Source organism: Platalea leucorodia (genome assembly GCF_965183815.1).
Source record: "Platalea leucorodia genome assembly, chromosome: 24".
Taxonomy (NCBI): domain Eukaryota; kingdom Metazoa; phylum Chordata; class Aves; order Pelecaniformes; family Threskiornithidae; genus Platalea; species Platalea leucorodia.
The window spans coordinates 979,067-1,006,419 of NC_138846.1; the positions used below are offsets into that span (position 1 = coordinate 979,067).

The 27,353-nt window shown below is 60.3% G+C and overlaps 1 protein-coding gene across 6 annotated transcripts in view; it reads left to right on the forward strand.

Annotated features, from left to right (window-relative positions):
* Positions 1-20,469, forward strand: part of MEF2D (myocyte enhancer factor 2D) — a 33,385-nt gene extending 12,916 nt beyond the window's left edge. Inside the window, exons 3-11 of one of the 6 annotated variants that reach the window (XM_082332725.1) lie at positions 61-198; positions 349-483; positions 3,969-4,179; positions 6,858-6,914; positions 10,527-10,717; positions 11,125-11,145; positions 14,443-14,572; positions 18,409-18,652; positions 20,106-20,469. In XM_082332725.1, coding sequence (XP_082188851.1) covers positions 61-198; positions 349-483; positions 3,969-4,179; positions 6,858-6,914; positions 10,527-10,717; positions 11,125-11,145; positions 14,443-14,572; positions 18,409-18,652; positions 20,106-20,436 — 1,458 coding nt within the window. In that variant the 3' untranslated portion in view covers positions 20,437-20,469. The remainder of the gene's footprint in view (positions 1-60; positions 199-348; positions 484-3,968; positions 4,180-6,857; positions 6,915-10,526; positions 10,718-11,124; positions 11,146-14,442; positions 14,573-18,408; positions 18,653-20,105) is intronic. The other 5 variants (XM_082332726.1, XM_082332727.1, XM_082332728.1 and 2 more) reach the window with 5 other exon arrangements.
* The last annotated feature ends 6,884 nt before the right edge of the window (positions 20,470-27,353 follow it).

Consider the following 27,353-nt stretch of genomic DNA (forward strand, 5'->3'; position numbering starts at 1 on the left):
AGCTGCCCATGTTCCCCATCCCCACTCCCAGATCTCAAACTGTCCCGATTGTGTTTTCAGACGTTAAGAAAGAAAGGTTTTAACGGCTGTGACAGCCCGGAGCCCGACGGCGATGACTCGATAGACCAGAGCCCCTTGATGGAGGATAAATACCGTAAAGGCAACGAGGATCTGGATATCCTGTTCAAGCGATACGGTGTAAGTACCTGCCCCTTGGCCGGAAAACCTTCATTATATGTTCTTTTTTGTTTTGTTTTTTCTTCTGTTCGATTTCCCTCCAACCTCGTCCCCCCGATCCCTCCCCGACACCCCCACCCCCCCCCGTGTCGCCCTCCCCAAACGTAACAGGCGCTGAACAAGAAGCACAGGGAGTGCGAGAGCCCGGAAGGGGATGAAGTGTTTGCGTTGACCCCGCAGACGGAGGAGAAATATAAAAAGATTGATGAGGAGTTTGATAAAATGATGCAGAGTTACCGGCTCGCAGTGAGTAGCTGGTGGTCTGCAGCCCCCCCTTTCCCCTCCCCGGTTGCCTCCAGGTGCCGGGGGGGCTGGATTTTGCATGGCTTTGCTTTGGAGCCGTGCTCTGCCTTGGGAGCCGATGCGCGCAGCCCCCCGCAGCCCCGAATGCACCCCGGCTCTGATGGGTGGGACGCACGAGGGGCCTCGAGGGTCCCTCCTGTTTCCCACCCGGAGAAGCGGGGACAACCCTTGGGAAAGCCGTTCCCATTAGCTCCGGCATTCCTGAGCCTCCTTGGCTCCGGCCGGGCAGCGCAGGAGGATATTCCTCTTCTCCCCTCCTTTCCTGCAAATACAGGACTAAGGCCTCCTTTTTTGCCCCTTTTTTCCCCCAAAAAGGGTTTTTTGCCTGGGTTACGACCCCAGCATCCGTGCGAGCTGGCGCTGGCTGCCGGCCCCTCACATCCCTGCGAGGCTCAGCCTGGTTTGGGCTATTCCGCATTAATTCCCCCCAAATCCACCGAGCCCTCGGGGCAGCTGGTGGCCGCGGCAGAAATCCAGGGAGGTTTTAGCCTGTGATCCCGGAGCCGTCACCGGGGTGGCATCAGGACAGCGCTGAAAGGGATTTGTGTCAGGAGACGGGAGGAGGAGGGGGACACGTTTCAAATTAGTTGTTAGTTCAAGGGAGCAGAGACTATTGATGCAGGCAAGGCTTCTTCAGAGGGATTAACCCCGAGTCGCTGCAGCCATAATTAATGCTGCCAGGAGCAGAAAGGAGGCTCGTTTTCAAGGGCTGGATGCAGCACTGCAAAAATTACACCCCCCCCCAAAAAAATAATCTGTCCTTCTGTGCTTTGCAAGCTCCCACAAATTAAAATTCTGGCTTTTCTTGGGATTTGGATCTTGTGAAATCCACGGCTCTTTTTTTGCTGACTCAGCAGGTGAGCGCTGCGTCGCTCCGGGAGCCTCCCAAGCACCCCAAAATCTTCATCTCCATCCCCTGCATCTCGGGGAGGGGTGGCTGCCCCAAGCCCTGGGAGAGCTGGGGAGGTGAAGCCAAACGGGGTGCAGGCGGTGATGCTTGCTCGCAGCTCGGCTGTGACAGCAAGCCCAGCCCTCCGGGGTGGGTTTAGTGCAGGCTTAGCTCTGCAAGGCTTGGCTCTGCCTCATCCTCCCGGAGGTTTCCACCCTGCCAAGGCTCGTGTGGGGTGGGGGTACGGACGTGCACCCCACCAGTGCCTTGCACGAGCCCTGCTGCCGGTGCAAAATCGGTCGAAAAGGCAGCAGAGCTTTATCCTTGGTGCAAAACGAGCTCAGAAAGCAGGGACTGCTTAGCATCTGTATTTTTCTGCTGCAAAGGGAGGGCTCCAAGCAGGCTCCCATCACCGGAGGCAGCATCCAGACGTGCCGTAAGGGAACGGTCCGTGCCCTAAAGTCATTTTGGCTGGTGGCATTCAGGTGCTGGGCGCTTCGTAGTCAGGGCGTAGCATCTGGCTCCCCCACTAAACCTCCCTGGGCAGCCAGGGACTGAGTGATGCAGGTGGAGCGTGTGCGGTTGAAGAAGATGCTTTTCCTTTTTAACCAGCTGGGTTGGTTTTGTGTGTGATGAGAACTAACCAGGCTCGGCAGCCGGGGAAGCTTAACAACAGCCTTGTTCGCTAAAGAGAGGCCTCGGCGCGGCTTCTGCATTTGGTGTTTGTAATCGCTTTTAGTGAAAACAGAAATTGTTGAGGTTTGGCTGATGTGTGCATCTTCTCCCCCAGATTTTGGACTGATGTGCGAGCCGCCTTCCCTAGTTGTGTCCTCCCTGGGGTGGGGGGGACCTGGGACCACTTGGCTGGTGGCCTGGGTGTGCATCGCGCTGCACGCCGGGGCGGCGTCGGCCTGACGCTTGTTTGAAGGTGCGATGGGATAGATACGGATTAAAAGCCGAACTCCGCTCTCGGGTTGGCGTATCAACCTCCTGGCTTTATCACGGCGTCGCTTAAGATGCGATGCACGGGGGTTAGCTTTTCCTTTCCTTTCCCGGGAACGTGCACGCACGCAGCCGCGTTTGCAGTGATTTATTACACAACGCTGCTTCGGTGCTCACGCAGCGCCCAAGAAATCTTCCCCCTCCCGGTTTTGCAGCCGTGCAGAATAAGCTCCCGGGGCCGAGCAGAGGGAGGGCTCTGCGTTACAGCTCACCCCGGCAGCGTGTAAAGGTCTGGGAAACGCCGCGGCCGGTCCCTCGGAACGGCGGGCTGGCGGCCCTCGGAGCGGTACCGCAGCGCAGGCTCAGAGCCGCCGTCCTCTGAGCTTGGCTGCAGCCACGGGATATCTCTGAAGGACGGGATGCCCTTGAGAGGCTGGCGGGGAGGGTTTTCGGCAGCGAGGCGTGGGTGAGCACCGTCCCACTCCTTCCTCCCGTCCTCCCCTCTACCCCAAAAGAAAATCACCCATCTAGGAGCAGATTTCTGGAGGGGAGGGGGCCGCAGGGCAGCAGCCCCCACCCAGCAATGGGGGGGATGCTCGGCTCCCCCTGCCCTCGCCGCTGCGGCCTGCGGGGTCCCAGCTCCGGCCCCGCGATGGTCCCATCCGGCGCTGGGCTGCTCTCCCTCTCCAGCCCTGAACAAATTAAAAGTGGGACTTTAGCAAAGCCCCCGCTAAAGCCTCTAAGCAGGTGCCTGCTCCTGTTAACGAAGAGCAAATCAGTGACATAAGACAGACGGCTAGGATAATCACGGCGAGCCTGGCTCCAGCGGGGACGCTGGTAGGTGAAGCTGGTCCTCGACCCGCAGCCAAGGATAGGGCTTTAGTGATGCTCCTGCTTCCCTGGGGACAGCTCCTCCTCCTTCCCAGCAGCTCCCGGAGGTGCCAGGATGGATCCCAGTGTCACCCGGGGGCTGTGCAGAGCAAAACGAGCCTTTCCCAGATGCTCGGCCACCGGCAGCAGTGCCAACCCAAACCGGTGATCTGCTGCCAGCTCTTTGGGAGGGCTCTTCCCATCCCACCGGATGAAGAACGGCCTCGTAAAATCCCTGCGGGCTGCTCGGCCTCTGCGGTGGGATGAAGGGCAGCGCCGAGCTCGGCCGCTCTCGGCGCTGGCAGGGGCAGACCACCCTGCTGCTGCCCGCCTCGATGCTTTGGGGTGTTTCCAGCCACCTCTCCGCAGGCTGCCCTGAAAATACTGGGGGTAAATAAATACGGCCTGAAAACGAGAGCGAAGCAACCGGTTGCAAAGCTTTGACGTGTCCGAGTGGAGAGCCGATTGCTCTTCCCGGCCTTCCCTGGTGGGATCCGGGCTCCGGTGCATCCCTTCGAGATGCCAGCATGGGCAGGGTGCAAGCACAGCAGTGAAATGGGGGCTTGGGGGGCCCCGGACCGTCCCCCCTTTTTCAGCAGTGGGGTGTTGCTGCTGCTGTGATGCAGGATCAGGCCCGCTCTTGCTCAGAGCCTGCAAAGCCAGGAACTTCACCCCTTCTCCTCGCCCGGCGGCGCCTGCTCCCCTTTACCCCCTGCTCTCTGTTCAGTCCGCAGTGCCCGCTCCGAACTTCGCCATGCCCGTGACGGTGCCGGTGACCAACCAAAACACCCTGCAGTTCAGCAACCCGGGCAGCTCGCTGGTGACCCAGTCCCTGGTGACCTCCTCGCTGACGGACCCCCGGCTCCTCTCGCCGCAGCAGCCGGCGCTGCAGAGAAACACCGTGTCCCCGGGGCTGCCGCAGAGGCCGGCCAGCGCAGGTGAGCCATGCCGTGACCCTTCGCAGCCCCTACTCCTCATCCTCTCTGCGAGAGCCTCGCTGGGCGTGCGGCACCGAGCACGGGGCATCCCGGGAGGCAGGGGACCCCCCTCCTGCCTCCATCCCCTGCCCGGGCACCCGTGGGTGGCAGGAGCAGCCTGGAAGGGTTGTTGCCCATGCTCCTGCCCTCCTGTCAGAGGTTGATACCCCCAGTTTGTGCCTTGGCCTCAAACTGGGGGTGACCCCCCCTCGCCTTACCAAGGTCTTTTCGAGAGCCAGATCCCTGCAGGGATCTGTTTTGAGGTTGGGCAGCGCAAGGAGATGAGTCACCCGGCGCCGTTCCCAGGCTTGGGGGTGGCTGCCGGCATCCCGCTCGCCGGTGGCACTCCGGTGACACGGGACTGCTGCCTAAAAAGGGCTTTTCTGAGTCGGGCTGTGCTGGTTGCAGTTGGTCGCCGAGCGATTACTCATGCGGATCTGCTGACAGATCGGAGGGAGCAGTCGTTTCCAGCGGGGACCGGCGATGGGTGGCGGAGGGCAGGTTAGGGGAGAGGAGCTCATCACCCGCGTCCCCTGCAGCGGCGAGGGGGGGGACGACGACGTGTGACCACGGCCCGGCTCTCCCGCAGTGCGATCATAAATAATAATAGCGTGCAGAAAGCCCCTGCCTGCTATTTTGGTTGTCACAGATGGTCTGTAAAAATCGCACGGGCTGCAAATGGCAGAGCCGGTGAGGGTGACCGCCCGGACATCTGGGCGGTGGGCACTTGGCTGCGGGCCCCGGGGCTGTGAGAGCTCAGGGGGGACTTTGCAAAGGGGCTGGAGGGGTGGGAGAAGGGCTGGAGGGGTGGGAGAAGGGCTGGGGGGTGCCTCCAGAAGCAGGTTGGGTGGCTGGGTGGGAGCGAGCAGAAAGAGGTGCCTGGGCTGGGATGCAGCAGGAGCCGTGGTTCGAAGCCAGCTTGTTTGCTTACTGCTCTCTCTGCACGGTCTCGGGGATGGCTGGAAGCGCTCGGATACCAGGATGAGGCCCCCAGACCTCAGGGAGAGGGGTCTTTCTGCTCTAGGACCGGTCCCAAAGAGCAACATCTCACTCCAGGCTGGGCGGCAGAGCCCTCCTTGGGCAGGGACGGCCGTAGCTCCGGCGGCAGGGATCTCCCCTGCCCTCTCGCAGGCCCCTCTGCCGAAAGAAAAGGGAGGCTTCGTTGTAACGCAGAATCCGCTGGAGGCTCGCCGTTTCCATCTCGCTCGCCGTTCGTTTGAAGGGGGATAATTTCGCGGTTGCGAGCGCAGAGGTGTTCCAAGTCCGGCCATCTGCGTCTCATTCACTCGCTGCCTGGGACACGGAAGAAATCCTGTTTATAGGAGCCAGGCCCTTGCATGTTAGAAGAACTTTTTTTTTTCCTTACATTTTTTTAGCAAGGCACTCGAGCAGAGCGCTGCGGCGTTGTTTCCAAAGCAAATGCGCAGCAGAGCGCTGAGTTGGTATCTCGGCGCTGGCCGACGCCGTCTGCTCGGGGACGGCGCGGGAGAAGGGCGGCCGAGGGGGTTTATGGGGCTGGGGACGGGGTCGGCATCGCTCACCCAAGGGGATGAGCCCGCTTCAGCAGCGCGGGTGCCGAGGTCTGGGGTGCAAGTGGGGTCCCGCAGCAGGGGACAGCCCCCAAATCCTGGTGGGGTCCCTCCTCCAGGACTTCGCATCCCTGTCCCTTGAAGGAAGGACGCTGCAGTGCCGTGACTGCCACATTTTGGGGGTCACCTCGCCCTTTCTCAAGCTGTAAAATATTTTTGGGACCACCGCCATCCCCGATCACGCTCCCACGTGGGGACCAAATGCGCTTTCCTGCACGGCAGCGGCTCAGCCTCTCGCTGCAAGCCCGGACCCGAGAGCCGGGGGCTGGAAAAAAGGTTTCCATCTCGCGTTTCCCCCTCTGGGGTGAGAAGGGTTGGGCGGTGGCTGGAGGTGGGGTTTGGGATCAGAGGCTCCTCATTCCCCTGCCCAGGGCTCTGGGATGACTGCGGTCGCAGCTCCAGAGCCTCCGTGCCGGCTGTTGGCCGAAATCACCGCCCGTGGCATGGCCAGGCTGTGAATAGGTGGCTTTCAGCAATAACTCAATAACAAGGCAGAAAAAAATGAAATCTTCTTGCAGGCGAGGCAAAACGTTCAGTTTACTGGGGATAAAAAGGCCTCTGGTACGGTTTTTCCCGGCACGGCGGGGAGCGGCAGCGCTTTCCAAGCGTTGGGACCGTGGGAGGCCGAATCGTAGCAGCGTCCTGGCAGCGCTCGGGGATGGTTTCCATTCGGTGCGAACATTACAGGGGAGATAGTGTTTCACGTCTTGCTGCTGGGGCTCTCTTCCCCGGCAGCACTGGCCCCGTGTCCCCCAAAGCGGGGCTTGGAATAAAATAGCCGCAGTGTTTTCCAAGCCGCCTCCTTTGGAGCGGGCTCCTGTGCTGCCTGGCTCCTGCCCAAAGGAAACGGATCTGCCTGGATAATGTTTCCCAACCTGATCACCAGGAATGCTGCTCATTTTGCCCAGGACTTTCTCCCCGGGAAGGCACCACCGCTCATTTTCCTCTGCCTTCCTCCCTCGTGCTCCCCCTCTTCCTCCCCCGCCAAAGGAGGGATGCTCACCCTGTTTCCGAGCGGACGGTGACCCCGTGTTTCCCATTGCTTTGCAGGGGCGATGCTCGGGGGAGACCTGAACAACACGAACGGAGCCTGCCCAAGCCCCGTGGGTAAGTGAGGAGCCGTTGCCTTTCGGCAAGCGGTGTGGGCGCCGGGACCTGCGCCCTCGGCTCTGTTTGCCACTCCGTGCCTCGCTTTCCCCACACGTAACGTAGGATTTTGCTTTGCTGTTCAGCGCCGTTGGTCGATGGAGAAGCGGTAGGGAGGATTATGCCGCTGTTGGCAGCGGGAGGGTTTGGCACATGGAGCTCCAGACCAGCGCCTTTGCTGGGGGCTGCTGGTTTCGGTGGGGACCCCAGAGACCGAAGGAGGAGCGGGGTGCGCATCCTGGGGGCTGGCATCTCCCCGGGGTCTTTGGGAGAGCTGCAAATCAAGGGGACGACTGAGATGGCCACTGAGGAGCATGGTTTGGGCAGCTCTGGGCTTAGCTCCCCGCGCTGCAACCAGTTCCTCCCCTGACCTCGGGTGAGTCACTTAACACCTGATTCCTCGTTGCGCTTGGGCCCTATAAAGGAACTTTACTGCAAGGAAAAAAGCTCATTAAGGTCCCTTTCCACTGCGAGAGCCTCAGTGCTAACGAGGCTCAGACCTTGTGGCTTAGCTCCCCAGCTATAAAATGCGCTAATAATACCTCCTTCCCCGCAGTCTGCCTCCGCTGTCTGCAGGGTGAGGTCTTTGGGGCCGGCGCTTGCGTAGGTACAACCCAAAAGCCAGCGATGGCCCCCGCGTCCCGCTGGGAAGCAGCTGCCGCTACCGGCACTGCTGCTGCGGGCTGGGGCGGGACGGGCCGCGGTCCAGGGCTTAGCGGGGTGGATGCCGTCCATCCCCGGGCGAGGCGGAGCGGGGAAGGCGGCCTTGCACTGGGAGCCTGGCTCGTCACCCGCTCGGGGGCTTTTCGCGATGGGGCTCCAGCCGACAGCACAGAGGAGGAGCGTGGAATTCGGTGTTGCCCCAATTAAAACCAAATTGGAGCTCGGGTTCCGCCGGTTGCACGGACGGGGCTGGTCCAGACGCGGTTCTGCAGCACCGTGGCCGCCCATCCCCATCCCCTGCACCGCGGCCGCTGCCAGGAATAACCTTTTCCCTGTGCCAGGCAGCAGCCATGCCAGTGCCGGGGGAATTTCTCCCCGGCTGTGCCTCCAGAGCGAACCCTGCCAGGGCCGTTCGTGGGGCTGGCGTCTCCCCGGCGCCCTTGCAGTGCCCAGGATGGAGCTTCACTGCTCCTTCGAAGGCAGAGGGAAGGGGCCATCGTGCCGCGGTCCCCAGCCACCTTCGCGGCCCCTTTTCCCCCCCGAGGCCGCCCCCACGTCAGCTGTTGGGAGCAGCCGCGGCGGCGCGGAGCTTGGCAGGGCCTGTGAATGTCAGCATTGACGTCACCGGAGCATTCCCTGCGTTCCTGCCGCCGCTCCAGGAAACGGGCGTGAGGAGCAGGGACAACCCGGCCGCGGCCAGCCCCGCACCCCCTGCCGTCCCCGGACCCCTGCCATCCCCAGGGCTTCCCGCGCCGGCTGCAGGAGGGGAGCACGGCTCCGGCGCCGTGCTTGCGGTTTTCGGGTACCTGGGACATCTCTTCCTCCTCCTTCTCCTCCTCCCTTGCAATCTCTGCGGCACCGAGCGATCACCTGCTGCCTCTGAGTCATCAGCCGCCGGGTGCCTCTGGCCCGATCCTGCAGCGATGCGGGCTGCGTCCCCGCGTCCCGCCTGCCCGCCACGGCGTGCACCGTCCTTGGTGCCTCTGCGGGTGGGAAGCACCTTGCCCACCCTGCTTGATGCTGTGCCCTGGCCGTCCCCGGCTTCGCGAGGGCACGGGGCGCTGCCAGGCTCAAATTCACACCAGGGTGGTGCAAAGGCAGCCCGGGGGCTTCGCTTTGGGACCCCTTGGCATCAGGGTTATCCCAAAATCCCAGCGGGAGCGCAGTCCTTCTCTCTCCAGCTCGGATCCAGGCTGGGGGGACTCCTCCGATGGCAGCGCCCGAGATCCCCTGCCAGGGAAGCCCCTTCGGGGGTGAGCGGCGGCGCTGGGACCCGAACCTGCTCCCCTCCAGCACCGGGGCCACCGCGAGCCCCAGCTGGCGCGCACGATACCGTGGCGTACCTCAAAGTGGCAGCTGCCGTGAGAGCCGCGTGTGCATCCGCGTCCGTGCCACCTTGGGAAGGAGAATATCGAGGGGTTTAACATGTATTTTGGCTTTGCCTCCGTCGGCTTTTGCCGGCACTGTGGGTAGCGAAGGTCACCCGAGGAATTTTATGCATATTTGTTGTTAATAAATATAAAAGCCGGTGGCCTTGCAAGCGAAATGCGAGTAGTTCACGGTGCACAGAGGTACCCGGGACCCGAGGCACCGGGCACGTGCCTTATGCACGGCTGCTGACGGTGATTCAGGACTGGGAGGACACCTCGCTGGGGACGGGAAAGCCGGTCCCCTCCCTCGGGCAGGGACACGGATACAGGGATGCCACCACGGGCATCCGACGGGCAGCTCCCGGGCATCCAACGGGCAGCTCCCAGGCACCCGGTGGGGCAGCATCTCTCGTCCCCGGCGGCATCGGTGGGATCAGACCCGTGGCTCCCAGGGCGCGTGGCCGTCCCCCGTGCCCAGTTTACCCCATCACCGATGTGTCCGGCCCTGGGACAGCTCTGGGAGAGGCAGCGGCTGGCGCTTGGCCCCCGATGAGCACGCGCCACGGCTGCGGCGTCACTGCCACCAGCCGCCTGCTGAAATGCAGATGTAGCGCAATGGTGGATGTGATTAATAATGCAATCAGCGACCTATTTTTCCCGGTCTAACGTGCAATGAATATGAGGGCTGAATCCTGGTGATTGCTAAACGCCTTTCTATCTTTGGGGCCTATTCATAAAAAAAAAAAAAACCCTCATCAGAACAGTAATCTGATCCAATTTATTCCTTTCCTGATGTTCATCAAATCTTTTCCTTTTTAAATTTTTTTCTTCCTTTCCTTTCTTCTCCCCCCCCACCCCCTTGCACATAAAATCCTTAAGTGGGGCAGCAGGAGGAGGAGGAGGGAACCTCAGATCTTCAAAGGGGCAGTGGGATGAGCGAACCGAGTCCTCGCTCTGCCACGGCCCCTTTTCTCTGCTCCGGTACCATAAAGAGACCTTAAAAGTGAACGTAACAGTAATTATCCCCCCTTGCTAGGGCCCCAGTACCCTGCCAGAGCAGCATAAAGAGGCCTTGCTGCAAATCAGGCCTGTAATATTTATTGGTTGTTATTGCAGTAATGATCGTGGGTTCCTGCAGGTTGAGGAGCTGCCCCGGGCGCTGGGAGCTCGGGGCCGGCTGCCTGCCCTGCCCCTGCCCCTGCCCCTGCCCCTGCCCCGCCCCTGCCCCTGCCCCTGCCCCTGCCTGGCCCGGGGCAGGTTTGCCTGGTCTCGGTGGGGAGGACGCACCCGCCGCAGGCATTGGAGTGGCTGCCGGTGCCGCCGAGCTTGCTCGGGGCTGCAGATGAGCTGCCTGGTGTGCAGGAGGGTTTTGGGGAGCCTGGGGGGACGCGGTGCTGCTCTCCCGAGGAGGAGCAGCCGTGGAGCCCCACTGCGGCACCGCTCGCCGTGCATGCATTTACCACCGCCGTGCATTCACCGTCGCCGTGCCTTCACCGCCGTGCATTCACCTCCTTCCTCTCTGTCACCCACTTTCCTGCAGGAAACGGCTACGTGAGTGCCAGAGCCTCTCCAGGTCTCCTTCCCGTCTCCAACGGCAGCAGCTTGGGCAAGATCATCCCTGCCAAGTCCCCGCCACCGCCCTCCCACAGCACGCAGCTCCCCACCAACAGCCGCAAGCCGGATTTACGCGTGATCACCTCGCAGAGCGGGAAGGGGTTGATGCACCATTTGGTGAGTGCCCGGCAGAGGTCTGCAAGGAGATGGGGTGGGAGCGTGTCCCCTGCCAGCAGACTGGTTGCAGGGTGGACTTTGCGCTGGAGCAGATGCGGTGCGGACACCTAATCCATGCCGTAGCGGTGGGAGCTGGCCGGGGCCGTGCCGGCGGGGAGACCCGAGGAGGAAGGCTTGGATTCCTGTTTGCACCATGCTGGATGCAAACATCACGGTGCAAAGCCTGTGCCTGCAACCAGCACAGTGCAGAGCCCTGCTCCGGGCACAAGCGTAACCCGTACAAGCGTAACCGTACGTGCCCCGCGGTAGGCGAGGGCGCGGTGCCGGCGAGCGTGGCGGCGCGGCGGTTGGCGGGGCTGTGGAGTTAACGGTGCCTCTCGGTTTTCTCTCTGTTCTCCCGCGGGCAGACGGAGGACCACTTGGCTCTGGTGAGTTCCCCGCTGAGCGCGCGTGGCGGCGGGGTGGGACGTGGGCCGCTTGTCCCGTTGGTCCCCGCACCCTGCCCTGGCTCGGCAAAGGCACGGCGGGACGCGGGTGCCAGCGCAAATGTCACATCCAGTCCTGCCACAGAAAATCAATCCCGAGAAAAACGCCCTTTTAGGAAAATCAGGTTCCCTATGGAAAAGGAGGAGCTGACAGGAGCTGTACAGCGCCTGTTTCTCCAGCGAGGCCAAAAAAGCTGTGCTGGTTTCCCTGGGGGGGCTCAGCCCGGGTCCCTTTTGGGCTGCGCGGAGCCAGCCTGGGCACCGCCGCTGCCCGGGCCCCTGCCCGTGGGCTTCGCTGGAGCCACCGCAGTTTACAGCACGGGAAGACCTGGCCCACTGCCACCGCATGAGAGATAGGGAGTAAATCAGGCGCTTCCCATATTAAGGATATTATTTAAAGCCTGTGTAAATCCACTGGCTGGCTAGTGCACTCCCTAAACCTTCTTTGTGCACAGGGGCTGTTTTCTGTGTTATTTTTACGGCTTTTTTTCTTTTTTTTTTTTCCCCCCTGCCAGCAAAGTGAACACCACCTTGTTTGTGGCAATGATTCACCCTGTTCTGTTGCTATTCTGGTGCAGGGCAGATGGGCGACAGGTCAGCGCAGCGAGGAAAGGGCGAGAGCCGCTGTAGGATGCAGCTAACGCAGCCAGGGAAAAGCTCTCCAAAAACACAGGAGTAAGCCAATACCTCTCGCAGCCTGCAAGGAGACACTCTTGGCCAGGGGAAGGATTGGCCAGGGCTTTGGCAGACTTCAATTCTGCCGCTCTCCATGCTCCAAAACCCTTCTTGCTTAATGGCCCCCCTCCCAGCAGCTCCGTGCCTCAGTTTCCCCATCTGCAGAGTGAAAACAGTCACCACCCGCCTCCCCATCTGCTCATCACCGTTCCCGCTGCCAGAGGGCATTGCCTGTCTCCGAGCTGGAGGAGCAGCTTGCTTTAGGCAAAAATCAGCCGGGTTGGCATGAACAGTTTTAATTGTTAGTCTGAGCTAACCCGGCTGATTTTTGCCTGAAGTGAAGAACAGCCCTCGCCCAAGCTGAGCTGGCAGCGGGGAGGTGGAGGGTGACGAAACCCAGGAGTGGGGGACAGGGACCTCGGCACAGCTGGATCGGGAAGGGGAAAGCAGAGCGTTGCCTCGGCTGCTCCGCGGATTCATCCCGCCTGGTGCAGATGCCCCCCCCCCGCTCTGCTAACCTTCTCCCCAGATTTGTTCCTTCCATATTGCTCAACCTACACACCAGATCTTCTCTCTAAATGGCAACTCCCACCTCTTTACACACAGGCAGCGGGATGAGTCAGCTGCCCCTCTGCTGAGACCTGCCCCGCTGCCCTTAACCCTTTGCCCGCAGTTCTCAGCCCCCGCCAACCTCGTGGGTTTGCTCCTGACAGCGTTAGGCTCCGAGCGCGGTCTGCTCTTTTAGTGGGTTCAGAGAGGCGTCCCCCCCATTTCTCTTACACGCTCCTAATCCGAAGGGTAGAGCAGGATCCAACCACCGAGCCTACGGCGACAAGCGATCTCACCGGGAGCATGCCTGCATGGTTTTGTAACTTTGCAACCGGGAGCGTTTTGCAAGGTGCACGGCGGTGTGAGTGGCGCGGGGCGGGGGGCAGCTTGCACACCTCTGCACCTCCTACCTGCATGAATCGGGATGAAAACTTGGGGGCTTCCTCCGGCGCGGCCGGGTCTGACATCCCCGCGCTCGCCTCGTGGTGTAACGGGGATGGCTGCTGCCCCGTTGCCGGGGCCGATACGCCAGCGTCCCACCGCCCCAGCCCTCTGTCGCAGCCGGATTCGTCCCCGTGCCGGCGCTCTCCCCGGAAAGCCGCAGATCCCCGGTGCAAGGCTACCAGGGCGCGGAGGGGATGGAGCTGCGGGTCGCATCCTGCTGGGCTGGCTCAGGGTCCGGTGCAGGCAGGAGAGGGACGGGGCTGAATCCTGCCCACCGTGAAGGCATTTCTCTGCAGCGCCCTTAACGCGTGGGCAGTGGGCACGGCCGAGGATGGTTGCCAGCAGGATTTGGGCCAGGAAAACCTGCTCCTACAGCCCCAGGGCTTTAGCAATTAGAGCCCTGGTGATCGCCTTCCCTGGGTGCCTGGGCGGCATCTGGGTGCAGGGTGCCGCAAATCCAGCACGCCGGGGTGCTGTCACCCTCCGGAGGTGGCAAGGGCAGGGCTTTTAGCCTCCAGCCTTATCCCAGGAGAGCCCTGCGTGGCCGTGAACCATCGCAGGGTCCCATGCCCAACCCTAAAAGGCCCTGGGCGCCCTCGGCGCCTCGCGGCGAGCCGGGAGGAAGGCTCCCCGCCGCGTCCCCGGGGACGCAGCCAGCCTCGTGCCAGGCGTGATTTAAGCTGGGCGCTGCCCCAGTCTTCACGGGGTGACGTGCGCCAGGGTGCTTCAGATTAAAGTCAAGCCTCTTGAGTCTGATTTAAATCAGATCAGCAGAGACAGCCCAGATTATCTGCCTTGTAAACAGGGCTGAATCCGACCCGTAGATCCACCCACATAAGTGCCTGGAAGACCACGGCGGGAGGCTGGCATGCACTGGTCCAAGGGCAGAATTTTTCCACAGTGGACCTGCTAATGCCCAAGTCACCCAAACCCCATGAGGGCATCAAGCCGGCAGGTTGCTGAGCACCGGATTTTAGGTTTAAGGATGCCAGCGTGCCTTTAAAGTGCTGAGACTGGTGCTTAGCATCTCCAGCTTGCCTTAGAGGCACGCTCGTGGACATGGGTGCTGCAGGGAGGAGGACGTGTCGGCTCTGCGCCGCGTTAGCTGGTCCCGGTTTTGTTCGGTACCTGTCTCGCTCCCTGAGGAGCACAGTGCATCCTCTGGAAAACAGCGATTTTTTTTCACATCGGAGGGAATACAGACTGAGGCATCCCACTGCTATCCCCCCTCCATGCTCGCAGGAATGTTGCTGGTCCTTGCGGGGGAAGCCCAGCCCTGGGCAGAAAGGTGACGCGAGGCCGATGCCGAGTGACCTGCACGTGAATGTCACAAGGGTCCGAAATCTCTGTCCCCGGTGTGGTTTGCCCTTGGCTTTGTTGCCATGCGGAGTGGCCGGAGGATCAATCCTGCTCAGTCCCACGGGCTCTGTCATCGGCCTCGGCTGCTTGGAAAAGGCTGGTGCATGCCCAGGGGGGCAGCTGCAGCCCGAGGTTTTGGGGGGGCCACAACCCACAAGGACGACAGAGTAAAATACACCTGGGTTGTAACTCCCTCTCCGTTTGCTTCCCCAGCAGAATACGCAGCGGTTAGGTGTCTCCCAAGCAACTCACTCTTTAACCACGCCGGTTGTTTCTGTGGCTACTCCGAGTTTGCTGACGCAGGGGCTGCCCTTCTCTGCCATGCCCACGGCGTACAACACAGGTAAGAGCGCGCGGCCTGGGGAAGAGCTTGTTCTGTTCGGCAGTGATAGGTTAACGGTTGGACTCGATGATCTTAAGGGTCTTTTCCAACCTTAACGATTCCGTGATTCTATGGATAATTTAATAGGAGAGGGAAACGTGCCGCTGGAAGCACGTGCCTGGCTCTCCCCGCGCAGCTGCAGCATCACTCGTGGAACTCGCTGCCGCAAGACGTGGTCGAGCCCAAGAGTTTCACGGGATTAAAATCAAGGGGAAACTCCTATAAATAACGAGAAGTCGCTGTCGTATCCAGAGGGTCTGCGAGGGCCCGATCCTGTCACGCTATAGCCCATTGCGCTGCGCCGGCAGCGTGAAGGTGCTTTTAAGTGGATGCTAATTACAGCTACACCCATCTCCAGGTTCTTGAGAGCTCCGGGTGATGTTGTAACAGGAGCTTAATGAAAATAAGCGTCAGGTCCCCAAAAGTTTGGGAGGAATGCAAACCGGCCTGCTCGTAGGCCCATCAGATTTGGGCTGGTGGGGTTCGAACCGGCCCGAGGCGATGGTTACGGCGCACTTGCCCGAGCGAAGGGTTGGTTCTGCGACCTGTCAAACGAAGACTTTAAGGACTTGCTGGTTTCCTGCGTAATTCATTTTGGCATTTGCTCAGAGAAAAGTTTGCAAAAATGTCAAAAGCTGCTTGTCTGGAAGAACCCAGAATAGGCGTGGTGGGAACTCCCTCTCCTAATTAGTAGGTGTAGGCCAGAAGATGCCTGGCTGTGCGTGACGAGCAGGCTCCTCTCCCCGCGTGGAAGTCATCGTCGGCCGTGTGGTCCGGCAGCCGGGCTGCGTACAGCCGACGGCCCCAAAATAGGTTTTAATTGAGCCCTGCGCTGCTACCGCTCCGGGCGGAGGGGGGGGCTGAATTTCAGCTTTCGGTATTTATTTTTCTTTTGCAGATGACCGCAGGCAGAGAAGCGTTCCCACCCGGGCGCCGTCGGTGCCTGTGGCTGGGACGTTTGCTAGCGATAACTGCAGCAGGGGTTATCGCCGCGTAGATCGGCTGTAGGGTGCAGGTGTCCTCTGCAAACTCCTGGGCTGTTGCCGCCTGGTCTTTCCAGGGCTAACCTATTAACGGGGTGGGAATTGTCCCGATTTCAGGCCGGTGAGGTTGTGTTGAGCTTCCCGCTGGCCAGGATTGCGTGCCCTTTCCCGTGCCGGCTCTGCAGCCTGATTAAGTCAAACCCAACCATTTGCAGCTTCGAGATACGGGATGGCTCCAGTTCAAGCTCTTGGCGTTAGCTGCGGAGGCGGCTGTCGTAACCAGTGGGTGTCAGGAGCTCCTAAACCAGAATGGCTGGTGCTGGGGGTAAAGCAGCGTGCAGGGTGAAGAGCCCGGTGCTGGGATTTTCTGTAGGGTGTGCCTCCGATCAGCCCGGCGGCTTTGGCAGCGGTTCAGCGCCTTTGCAGCCACCTCTTTGTGTTCTGCCGCTGCCGGCAAGTTTGGCCCCGCTGGGGTGGGGAAGGCTGAAACCACAAGACGCCCAAAACGACAGGGGAAAAAAGGGAGCAAAGGGAGCGGGAGCGGGCTCGGGGAGGGAGGGCGAGCGCTCGATAAACGCTCGGGATCTGCAGCAGATGCAGAGGGGTGGGGGGAAGCGGCTGGCCAAGGGTTTGAGCATCTCCTGGAAGAGCAGTTGCTTTCCCCCCGTGTTGTGTTGCCGCAGGATTTGCCACGCTTTGTAAAATCCACCCCCCGCCCCGGTTTTGGGGTGCTGGGCTGGGTTTGGGGATGCTGGGCTGGGGTTTGGGATGCTGGGTTAGGTTTTGGGATGCTGGGCTGGGTTTTAGGATGCTGGGGTGGGGTTTGGGGATGCTGGGCTGGGTTTTGGGGTGCTGGGTTAGGTTTTAGGATGCTGGGCTGGGGTTTGGGGATGCTGGGCTGGGTTTTGGGGATGCTGGGCTGGTTTGGGGATGCTGGGCTAGGTTTTGGGGTGCTGGGGTGGGTTTTGGGATGCTGGGCTGGGTTTTGGGGATGCTGGGGTGAGTTTTGGGATGCTGGGCTGGGTTTTGGGGATGCTGGGGTGGGGTTTGGGGATGCTGGGCTGGGGTTTGGGGATGCTGGGCTGGGGTTTTGGGATGCTGGGCTGGGTTTTGCGGATGCTGGGCTGATTTGCGGATGCTGGGCTAGGTTTTGGGGTGCTGGGGTGGGTTTGGGGATGCTGGGCTGGGTTTTGGGGATGCTGGGGTGGGGCTTGGGGTGCTGGGGTGGGATTGGGGTTTTGGGGATGCTGGGCAGGGGTTTGGGATGCTCCCGGAGTCGTGCGTGGGAAGGAGCATCTCCCTCCCCTCCCCGTGCGTGGCCCGGCCGTGGGCGGGGAGCGCCCCCTGCTGCCGCGCGGGGACGGAGCACCCACGGGGGACCGAGCACCCACGGGGGGACGGAGCACCCATGGGGGGGATGGAGCACCCACAGAGGGACGGAGCACCCACAGAGGGACGGAGCACCCACGGGGGGCAGAGCACCCACGGGGGACAGAGCACCCACGGGGGGATGGAGCACCCACGGGGGGGATAGAGCACCCACGGGGGGACGGAGCACCCATGGGGGGGATGGAGCACCCACGGGGGACAGAGCACCCACGGGGGGACGGAGCACCCACGGGGGGGATAGAGCACCCACGGGGGGACGGAGCACCCATGGGGGGGATGGAGCACCCATGGGGGGACGGAGCACCCACAGAGGGACGGAGCACCCATAGGGGAATGGAGCACCCACGGGGGGGACGGAGCACCCATGGGGGGGATGGAGCACCCATGGGGGGACGGAGCACCCGCGGGGGACAGAGCACCCATAGGGGAATGGAGCACCCACGGGGGATGGAGCACCCACGGGGGCAGAACACCCACAGGGGACGGAGCACCCACAGGGGGACGGAGCACCCACGGGGGGTTGGAGCACTCATGGGGGACAGAGCACCCACGGGGGGATGGAGCACCCACGGCGGGGATGGAGCACCCACGGGGGACAGAGCACCCATGGTGGGGACGGAGCACCCACGGGGGATGGAGCACCCACGGGGGGGACGGAGCTCTCATGGGGGACAGAGCACCCACGGGGGGGACGGAGCACCCACGGGGGGGACGGAGCACCCATGGGGGAGGGAGCACCCACAGGGTACGGAGCACCCACGGGGGGACAGAGCACCCTTAGGGGAATGGAGCACCCACGGCGGGGGTCAGCAGCTACCGGGGTTTTACTGCCCCGGGGGCCGGAGGAAAGGTGTGTCCTCCGCCGGAGAGGCGTCCGTGGGGGTTTGCCACGCGCCGCGGGCCGTCCTGAGTGGCATCGGTGCGGGCGCGGGGCTGCGTTTGCCCTTGCTGCGCTTTGGGGGGGCAGCAGTAACCAGTGGGCGTTGGATGGTGTGGAAGCGGGGGCCCTGTAGTGGCTCGTACCTTGACGCTCGATTCGGGCTAGGTCTAAGGAAGACATTTGTTGCGCTGAGGGCGGTGAGACACCGGCACGGGTTGCCCAGAGCAGGGTGGATGCCCCATCCCTGGAAATGTTCAAGGTCAAGTTCGGGCTCTGAGCAACCTGATCTGGTTGAAGATGTCCCAGCCCATGGCAGGGGGGTCGGAGTAGGTGACCTTTAGAGGTCCCTTCCCACCCAAACCAGGCCATGATTCTGAGACGCGTCCTATGGCCAGCATCCCCGTGCAGCTCACAGCGGTAGCTGATATTCTGTACGTTGGGGCTCTTTTGCGTCTCTCGAGCCGGTCTCCATCTTCTTGCAGGGCTCGGGACTCTGTCGGAGTAGGTTTGACATTGAAATGACTGAAGGGCTCCTTCCTTTCCAGATTATCAGCTGACGAGCGCCGAGTTGTCTTCGCTGCCAGCATTCAGCTCACCTGGTGGGCTGTCCCTTGGCAACATCTCTGCCTGGCAGCAGCAGCAGCAGCAACAGCAACAGCAGCAACAACAGCAGCAACAGCAGCAGCAGCAGCAACAACAGCAGCAGCAGCAGCAACAGCAGCAGCAGCAGCAACAGCAGCAGCCGCAGCAGCAGCAGCACCTGGTTCCTGTATCGCTAGGAAATTTAATGTAAGTGAAATGGGTACCAGGGGCCACGGAGCTGATGTTGGGAAAGGAAAGAGGGAAACGGGGAATTCCTCCAAGGTGCCAAACCTGCAGAACCTGAGCCGTGACTCCTCTGCCGGGTTATCGTCAGCCTCCCGCCGCAGGGCCCCGGCAATCACAGCGGGTTGCCACCATGCTTCGAGGAGGCAGGAGCAGACGTGCCCGCAGCGGCTGGAGGAGCCGGAGCAGCCGGTTCATGAAGTTTGGGGAATCCCGTCCCTGCCACTGTCGTAGGAGTGACCCTGGAGTCCCCAGATGAGATCAGGGCGGCGGGGTGCTGGGTGATGCTCTCTGAGAGCTGCTTCTTGCTGTCTGGCCGCAGCGGGAGGGTGGTCCTCACCCCACGTCGGGGGAGCTGAGGTCCAGCAAGAGGCAGAGCTAAATGGAGTGGTCGCTGCAGAGGAGGGTGTCTGGAAATAGTGGTCCTGCTAGTGCAGAAAGAGGGTAGCTTTTAAAGTTGGAAATGAATTGCTTTACTCCAAGGAAAAAGATACAGGCACTTCTATATTGAAGCAGGTTTTCTGAAGTGGATCCGCTTTAAGTCTGGAATAAAGCGTCCACACGCAGAGCTTTTTCAGAGTATCTTAGTCAAAATAAAGATTTAAGCAACTTGCCCGTGATCACGCTAAGACCGTGGGACAAAAGGAGGCAGGAATTGAGGAATTCAGTGACTTTGCCCCAAAGCCAGCTTAGGATTGAGCTCTGACAGCCCGGCATGACGTGCCAGGGGATGTATGGATGTGTCAGGCTTTTGCGCAGCGACTTCAGCGCGTTTCTCCGCTGCCTGGAGGACGTTTTCCAGGCAGCAGCTTCCCCAGCGGCTGCCGTCCTGCACCGGCAGGGCTGCGGGACGGAATTTCGGGTTGTAGTAAAGAGGCTGAAGCGGTTCCCGGCCCGTCCGAGCGCTCCGCCGGATTTGGGCAGCCCACGGGGGCTGCTGGGGCAGAGCCGGGGGGTGCCGGGGGTGCCGCAGCCGGTCCCTCTCCTCCGCGTGTTTGGGTCGCTGCTGCGGGGACGGCGGCTGGGATGGGGCTGGGTCGCGGGGTGCTGGCGGAGGGGGGATGCTGCCCGCGGGGTTGTGCGGGGTCCCATCCTGGCTCGGCAGCGATGCGTCGTGGTGAGTGTGCCGATTATGAATTCTGGAGTCCTGATAATTCATAATTCTGATGATGAATCCAGATTTGTAATCTAATCCAGATTAATTATCTAATCCAGATTCATAATTCTGGATTCATTCAGACGCAGGGTATGCGGGTGATGAGTTCTGTGGATTGGAGGGTAAAAGGCCACTGAAAAGATGAATAATGAGAGACTTCCCGTTATCTCCTCCTCCGTCTGTTTCTCCCCCTTCCTCCCCTCCTGCTCTCCTCCTCCTCCTCCTCTCCCAACCTCGTCCCCCTGCCATCCGGATGCCCAGACAAGGGAGTCACTTGTCCCACACCACCACTTTGACTGTCAACACCAACCCCAACATCAGCATCAAGTCGGAGCCCGTCTCGCCCAACCGGGAAAGAAACACTGCCACCCCGCTCAGCACCTTCCCCCACCAGCCCCGGCACGAGCCCACCGGCCGCTCGCCCGTCGACAGCCTCAGCAGCAACACCAGCTCCTACGAAGGCAGCAGCGAGCGGGACGATCCCGCCCGCCCCGATTTCGGCTCATCCCTGGGCCTCCTGCGACCCACCAGCGAGCCCGAGGGGGAGAGCCCCTCCGTAAAGCGCATGCGGTTGGATACCTGGGTCACATAACGGGTCCCCGTCGTCCCTGGGAGCGCCGCCGGCTCGCAGCGGGGCCGCGGGGAGGGGGCGGGAGGGGTGGGGTGGGGGGGCGCGGGGGCGAAACGGGTTATGGGGATGGGATGGGGTGGGGGGAAATTATCATAAACTGCCTGAGAAATAGCTTTAGGATTTTGTAGGCATTCATTCTAGCACAGCAGGCGACGCACGCAGTACATACGGCGCTCCTCGGCCGGGGGCCGCTGGCTCGGGAATAGCCGGGCGCGTGGGGAATTGGGGGACGGAAATCAAATAGCTGCGTCCTCGCCGAAAAAAGGCAGACCCTGGCGACGCTCATCCCCGCGAGCCGGGCGGACCAGGCGGCAGTCGGTGCCCGCTGACCAGCGAGACCCCGGGGACCTTGGTCCCCCCCGGGAGGTCGGCCCGTATCCCTAGGGAAGAGCGCCTGCGGCAGGACGGGCTCCGAGGGGAGACGGGGCACGGAGCATCCCCGAAACGCGCTCTCGAGCAGCGCCTGGGCTCTCCTAGGGCCATGCGCAGCGAGGGGCGGTTCGGACACGATCCAGCTCTCAGAAAGGTCGAAGGGCTTTGGCAGGCGCCGGTTTTCCTAAAAAAAAAAAAAAAAGATTTTCCTAAAAAAGGCTTTTCCTAAAAAAAGGCTTTTCCTAAACCGGCTGGGAAGGCAGGCTGGCATCGGCCGAGGGCGGCCCGGAGAGCCCGGCTTCAATATTAAATGCGATGCAGACGCATCTGCAGCCTGCGTGTGCTGCCCGGGTCCCGTAAAGGTGTGTTGGGGGAAGAAGAGGCAGATTTTTTAAGGCTTAATCCTGTTTGCATGAAAAACAGATGCAGACAGCGTCCTTTCCAGCAGAAACGGGAACTCCGCTCTTTCTGGCCATGGTGATTTTAGAAGTGCGGTTAACCTTGCCCAAATGCAGAGGGGAAAGTCTTGCCCCTGCCTGGGCGAAGCGTCTTTGAGGAGGAAGGATGCATTCTTGCTGCTTTTAAAGAAAATTGCGGGTTTTACCAACCAAAATCTGTAAATGCATTTTAAAAATGCATTCCCATTCCACATGGGCCAAAGCTTTAAATTAGAAAAATAGGAATAAATGGGTTTTATTGAAGGATGCAACTGAAATAATTATCCTTTGGGATTTTGCCTGAAGGTTCCTAGGCCTCAAAAGGTGAGGGTGAGCTGTGTGGAAAATCTGCTGATGGGGTGATTTAGTGGAAGGAAAAAGGAGGAAAAACCAAGGCATTTCGTTGTGCTACCGGTTGCTCCGGTGGTTTCCCAGGGGCAGGCATCAGCGCCCTGACCCCAGAACGCAGCAGCCAGCTCAGGGCTTGAGGGTTTGGAGGAGAAAAGGCCGTTCCTGGCTGGGCTAGGATTTGGGGATGGCTTTCTCCCCGCAGGCGCTCTTCTCCGGGATGCCGGTCCCTCGTCCCCGTCCCAGCCTGCCGCCTCGTCACCCTTGTACCGCCTGCGCGGGGACGGCCCCGGCCCCGCTCACCCCTGGGGTCACGGTCGCAAACCGGCACAAAACCTGCCCGGATGCCACCTTTGCCAAACGGCTCCGTCGGCATCCGGAGCCTGGACGGGCTCTGGAGGCTGCGGAGGAGCCGGGAGCTGCTTTGGGGCCGGCTTCCCCCCACGCCGGTGCAAAGAGAGAGGAGCAAAAAGTCACGGTAGGATTTATCCCCCTCCTAGAGCCTCCGCCGGGCATCCAGTGTCCAGCTCAGCCCGCTGAAATGAGTCCTATTGCATAAAAACGTATTGGGACGATGGCAAACCAGAAGCAAATTTATGAGGTTTTTTATAAACTTTTCCCAAGCAAGCGTTTTTCCCCAAGTTTCTAATTGGAAAAGCAAGACAAAAAAGTTGATGATTATTAGGAAATGAAAAGGGGCAACTTAAAGTGAGTGGTTGGAGGAGGAGAGATACTCCAAAAATTGGGTGAAAATTAATAGCTGTGAGAAACGATGGCCAAAGAGGGAAAACGTGGCCGCACCCTGCCCGGTCGGGCACCGCGGTGCGCGAGCTGCTGCTAGAAACGGCGTTGCAGAAAGGCTGCCGGCACGTCCCTTCTGAGCCCACGTCTACCCTGACTTTTCCTCTTCTCCCCGGCGATGGAATCGGTTCGGGTGCGGAGACCCGGCAGAGGGACCGGGGTGGCCGATGCTCAGCCCGGGGCTGAGCTGCCGGAGCCGCCGATGAGCCGATGCGCTGCGGTGCCGGCGAGCGCCGAGCCTTGCCCGGGTACCGGCATCTCACCGAAGCCCAGGGTGAGCACCTTGCCCCGAAATCCCTGCCTGCGGGAGCGAGGCCCCGAGAGATGGGCCGGCTAAAATTTCCCCATGAAAACCTTTGAAATATCAAATTTCTGCCACAATTTTTCCAAATGATGATGATTTTCTTTTTTTGATGATAAATTTTTAATTCCCTCTCCTGTTCCCACGCTCCGGAGGGCCTCGGGCGGGCGATGGGAGCCCCGCGACGCCGGGGAGGGCTCCCGGCAGGTTTTGTGCGGTTAAACCCCCCCGTCTCCCTCTCCCTGAGCCGGTACCGCCGTGCGCCGGGGAGACGCTCGGACCTCACCTCCAAAATGCCGGCGCGGCATCGGCGACAGAAGCGGATCTCCCTCCCTCCGCCTCCGTTTGTCCATCCGGGAAGCGGGAGAGACGCTGCGGACCGTGGTCCTCCTCGCCCTCGCCGGCCCCCCTGACCCGGCGATGCCGGGCGCACCGGACACGCACCTGAGCTCTTTGCACGGCCTTGCTTCGGAAATTAGGCGGGATTAACGACGTCTCATTGGTCTCATTTTCTATATATATTTTTTTTTTTTTTTTTTCTTCACAAAAAGAAAATAAACCCAACCAAGCGGTTTCTCCCCCGCTGGGGAGCGGTGCGGCAGGAGGTGCCGGCAGAGCAGCTCGCTCCAGAGACACCGGCGGGGAGGAGGCGGTGAAGACCCCCCCCGGCACTCGACGCCGTCCGCGCCGCCGGAGCATCGGTGCAGAGCAACCCCGAGGGGGGCAAAAAAACCCACAAAAACAAAACAAACCAAAAAAACATTTTTGCTCATTAACTTCATACCCTGACTCCCGAGTTCGCACTTCTACCTTGAAGCCGAGAGCCTGGAAAAAACAAAAACCGAGACGTAAAAACGCTCTGGGTTACGTAGAGATGCAGGTTTAGATCTACCTGGAAGGGAGAGCGCGAGCGGTTTGGCGCCGTGCCGCGCCGCGCCGCGCCGGAGCGGATCCCCAGCAGCGCGGCGGCGGGACTCGACGATCCCCTGGGCTGGTGCCACGGGCAAGTACGGCTCGTGGGAAAAGCGGGAATGCCCCGGGTCGGATACGGCATTAGCTTCACCGTCGCGGTGAAACGGTTTTGGGGGTTGGTTTGTCGGGGGTCTTTATTTTGTCGGGGGCTTGGGGTTATTTTATTATTATATTATATTTTTTTTTGGTCCGGGCCATTATTCTTTATTTCCCCCCAGACTGTAGTATCCAGTAAACTCTTCCTTATTTTCGAAAGGTAACAAGAATGACAATCTAAACAGCACCCTCCTTTGTGCTTCTATAAATATGTTTCTGATCTAATTTTATTTCTTGTGCTCATCTGTACTGTTGACAGTTACAATTGTGTATAGTTTTTTGTTTTTGTTTTTTTTTTTTTTTTTAATTTGGAATTTTTGCGTTGTATAGGGTTTAGTTTTAAAATATATATATGTTTTTTCCATTTTTTAAAAAGGGGTGTTGCAAAACAAAAAGTTGCACGATTTAAATGACAATAGTTAAAATGCTGCAGTTTTTAGAGATGTGGAAGCAAAATGGAGCTTATTTATTCTCAAAGGCTATAAAGGTGTACAATGCATGAAGAAAAAAAGAAAAACATTTACAAAAAAAAAAAAAGACAAAAAAAGTGTAACCTGAACAAAGTGTAGCGTTAAAAATTTTAAAGGATGACGACGACAACAAGAAAAAAAAAAAAAAAACACAAAAAAACCCAAAAAAACAGCTAATATATTGTGTTTGGGCTAGTTTGCTTTTGTTTTTAATTGTTCCTTTTTTGGAGAATGAAATACAATTGTGTATATTTTCATATAAGAAGTATGCACTGATATGTTTCAAAAATGATATATTACTTTCTAAAAGTGTGGTTACTTACCAAAGTCTGTTTCTGATCTTTACCTTCTTGAAATCTCTGTGGATCCCTCGAACGCGCGCACGCCGGGGCTCGACGCCGCGGGCCGGAGCCAGAGGTAAGCCGGGGTGGTTCGCACTCCGGGGCCGGCCGCCGAGCGCTGCGGACCCCCCCTCTCCGCCGGCATCGGCCCCCTCCTCTCCCTGCGGCCGCGCCGGGGCTCCCCCGCTCCCTGCGGGGCGCCGGGGGATGCGGGAGCCTGGCGCCGGCGGCGGCTGCTTTTGGGGGGCGCGGGGCTGGTGGATGCGGCCGTGATGCCGGCGGCGCGGGGCGGCTGTCACCCCCCGTCCCGGGAAGGCTGGTCTTTCCCAGGGTTTGGCAGAGCCGAGGCCGGTTAGGTTTTGGGGTGTTTGTGCCGGCGGCGGTGGGGACGGGGTTGGCCGGGTGCGCGGTGTCCCTCGGTGGGACGATGCCGGGGAGAGCAGCGTTTTGGGGGGCAAATGTAGAATAAAGGGTACGTCCGTGTGCCGGGGGACACGGGGAGCGGGCGAGGTCTCTGCCGCCGGCGTGCGCCGGGATAACCGGGGTTTTTGCCCCTGGCTGGTGCAGAGAGGAGGAGGATGGAAGGAGGTCGCGGTGTCTGGCGCGGGTGATGCTGCTGCCGGCAGCCGTAGCAGCAGGATGGGGTGGGAAGTCGCCTGCCCGCCCCGGGAGGAGATTTGGGGATGGAGCAGGACCCTAAATGATGCCTCGAACCTAAAATATCGGGGTGGGCTGCTGGGGTGCATCAGGCGGGCGTGGAGGATGGTGATGGCTGGATGGGGACGGTCTCGCCCGCTCCGGCGGGGCTGCGGAGGTGATGGGCCGGGTGCGAGGGGACGGGGTGACCCCGTGCTAACGGGGCGCTTTTGGGGGATGGCAAAGAGCCCGGCTGCATCAGAGGCTTGGATGAGGGCTGCTGGTGCTGAGGGGGTGGTGCTGGGGGGGGGGGGGGCTGTGCAAGGGGCACCCCCGAGCCCCGCGGTCGTGGCGGGGAGACCCTCGGGGACGGGGTTTGTCGCCGTCGCGGGTATGGGGCCGGAGGGCAGGTGGAGGCGTTCAAACCAGAGCTGGTCGCAAAGGGCCGCGCGCGGTCCCGGCGGGGAAAGCGAGGAGAAAGAAAAACGGTTCCTTTTCTTCCCCGCCTTCTTCACTTTCCTCTCCCCCCCAAAAAACATCTCAGCAAACCAGGGAAAAAGCAAATTTACAAAAAAACCCCCACATTTTCCTTGAAAAATTCCACCCGCTGCACTTTTTGCCCCCCTTGCGTTGCTCGGCTGGGAAACCCCCCCCAACCTTTTTGATGGGAATTGCAAAGTTTGTCACCAGCTCTGGGGAAAACGCTGCAAACTGCCGCCGCCTGCGCGGGACTCGGAGAGGGGCCGCGGGGCCCGGGGTGCTGCCGGCCATCCCCGCCGCGCCGCCGCCTTCCCGGCAGGAGCGAGCAGGGCGAGCGGCCCGTTGCGACGGGGAAGGGGTTTGCGGCGTCTTCCCGGCCATGCCTTGCCCGTGCCATCCCCGGTGCCCCCTCCTGCCTTCCCCTCCCATCCCTCCGGCTGAGGGCACCATTTGGGATGTTTCGGGGATTTTTGAACACCCAAAGTGGCAAAAATTCATCCCTGTCCGCCTCTCCCGGGGCCGCGGGCGAGTCCGTGACCGTGGCCTTCAGCTGAAGGCTCGCTCCTGTTTGCCTTTCCCATTTTCCCTTCATTTTCCCTTCTACCCCTCTCGCTTCCCTTTTTTTTTCCTTTTTTTCTTTTCTTTTCTTCTTTTTTCCAACAAAAATCCCCAGCCAGACCCATAAACAGAGTATTATGTTTTCGCTACCTCCATCACCCTTCCCTGTCCGAAGCCAGAAGCCATGCTCGGGATGGACGAGGGCCTTTCCCCCTTTAGCTTTTCCTTTTCTCCAGAGATTTTGTCCCCCCGTCTGTCCTTCTCCCCGCTCCTCCTCTCTCTCTGATCTTTCACTCGTAGTATTTTACCTGGCTACTGTAACTGTAAATAGCGCGTTTCGATATGTTAGCAATGGTAACAGTACAGAAAACTGTTTTTTGGTTTGTTTTTTTCGGTTGTATTGATATGAAATGAGATTATATTTTTGTCAGAGTATATTGTAATAATACTGACTTTGGACATGGCCGAATTGTACAGCTATTTCTTGTTTAACCCTCTTGGCTCTTCCCGTGCCCCCCTCTCCCCATCCCTCCCCGCTCCCCGATTTTCCGCGTCCCAGACCCGGACCCCGCCAGGCTCCCGGCCGGGAGCACCGGGGATGTTTTTCCGCAGAGGGTCCCCAAAGCGGTGCCGTCTCACCCGTGGGTCCGGAGAGGTCACCGGCACCCAGAAATATCTTTGAGCGGGTCGTGGATATAGGGAGGTCCCCGGTGCGCCGGGATGCTCCGGCTCTCTGCTACGCTCCCGGCGGGAACAGGGGGCCTCGGAGGAGCGGACGGGATCGTCCCAGCTCCCCTCTCCTCCCCAACGGGTGGAAAACCCCTTTATTTTCCAGTTTATTTTTCCTCTCGAGCTCCGTTCTCTCAGAGCGATGCCTTTTTTTTTTTGAAATATGCTTTCTTTAAGCCAGAAGAGGGTGGTGTGGCTCTGGGAGCTGCATCTTCGGAGCAGGCTGGGATGGTTTTCCAGGACCTGGGGATTTTCTGACATCCCCAGCCTGATGCCACGGGGAGAGGCAGAGAAGGCCAAGACGTCGCTGGGCCGGGGTCGGCTGCTGCCCCCCTGC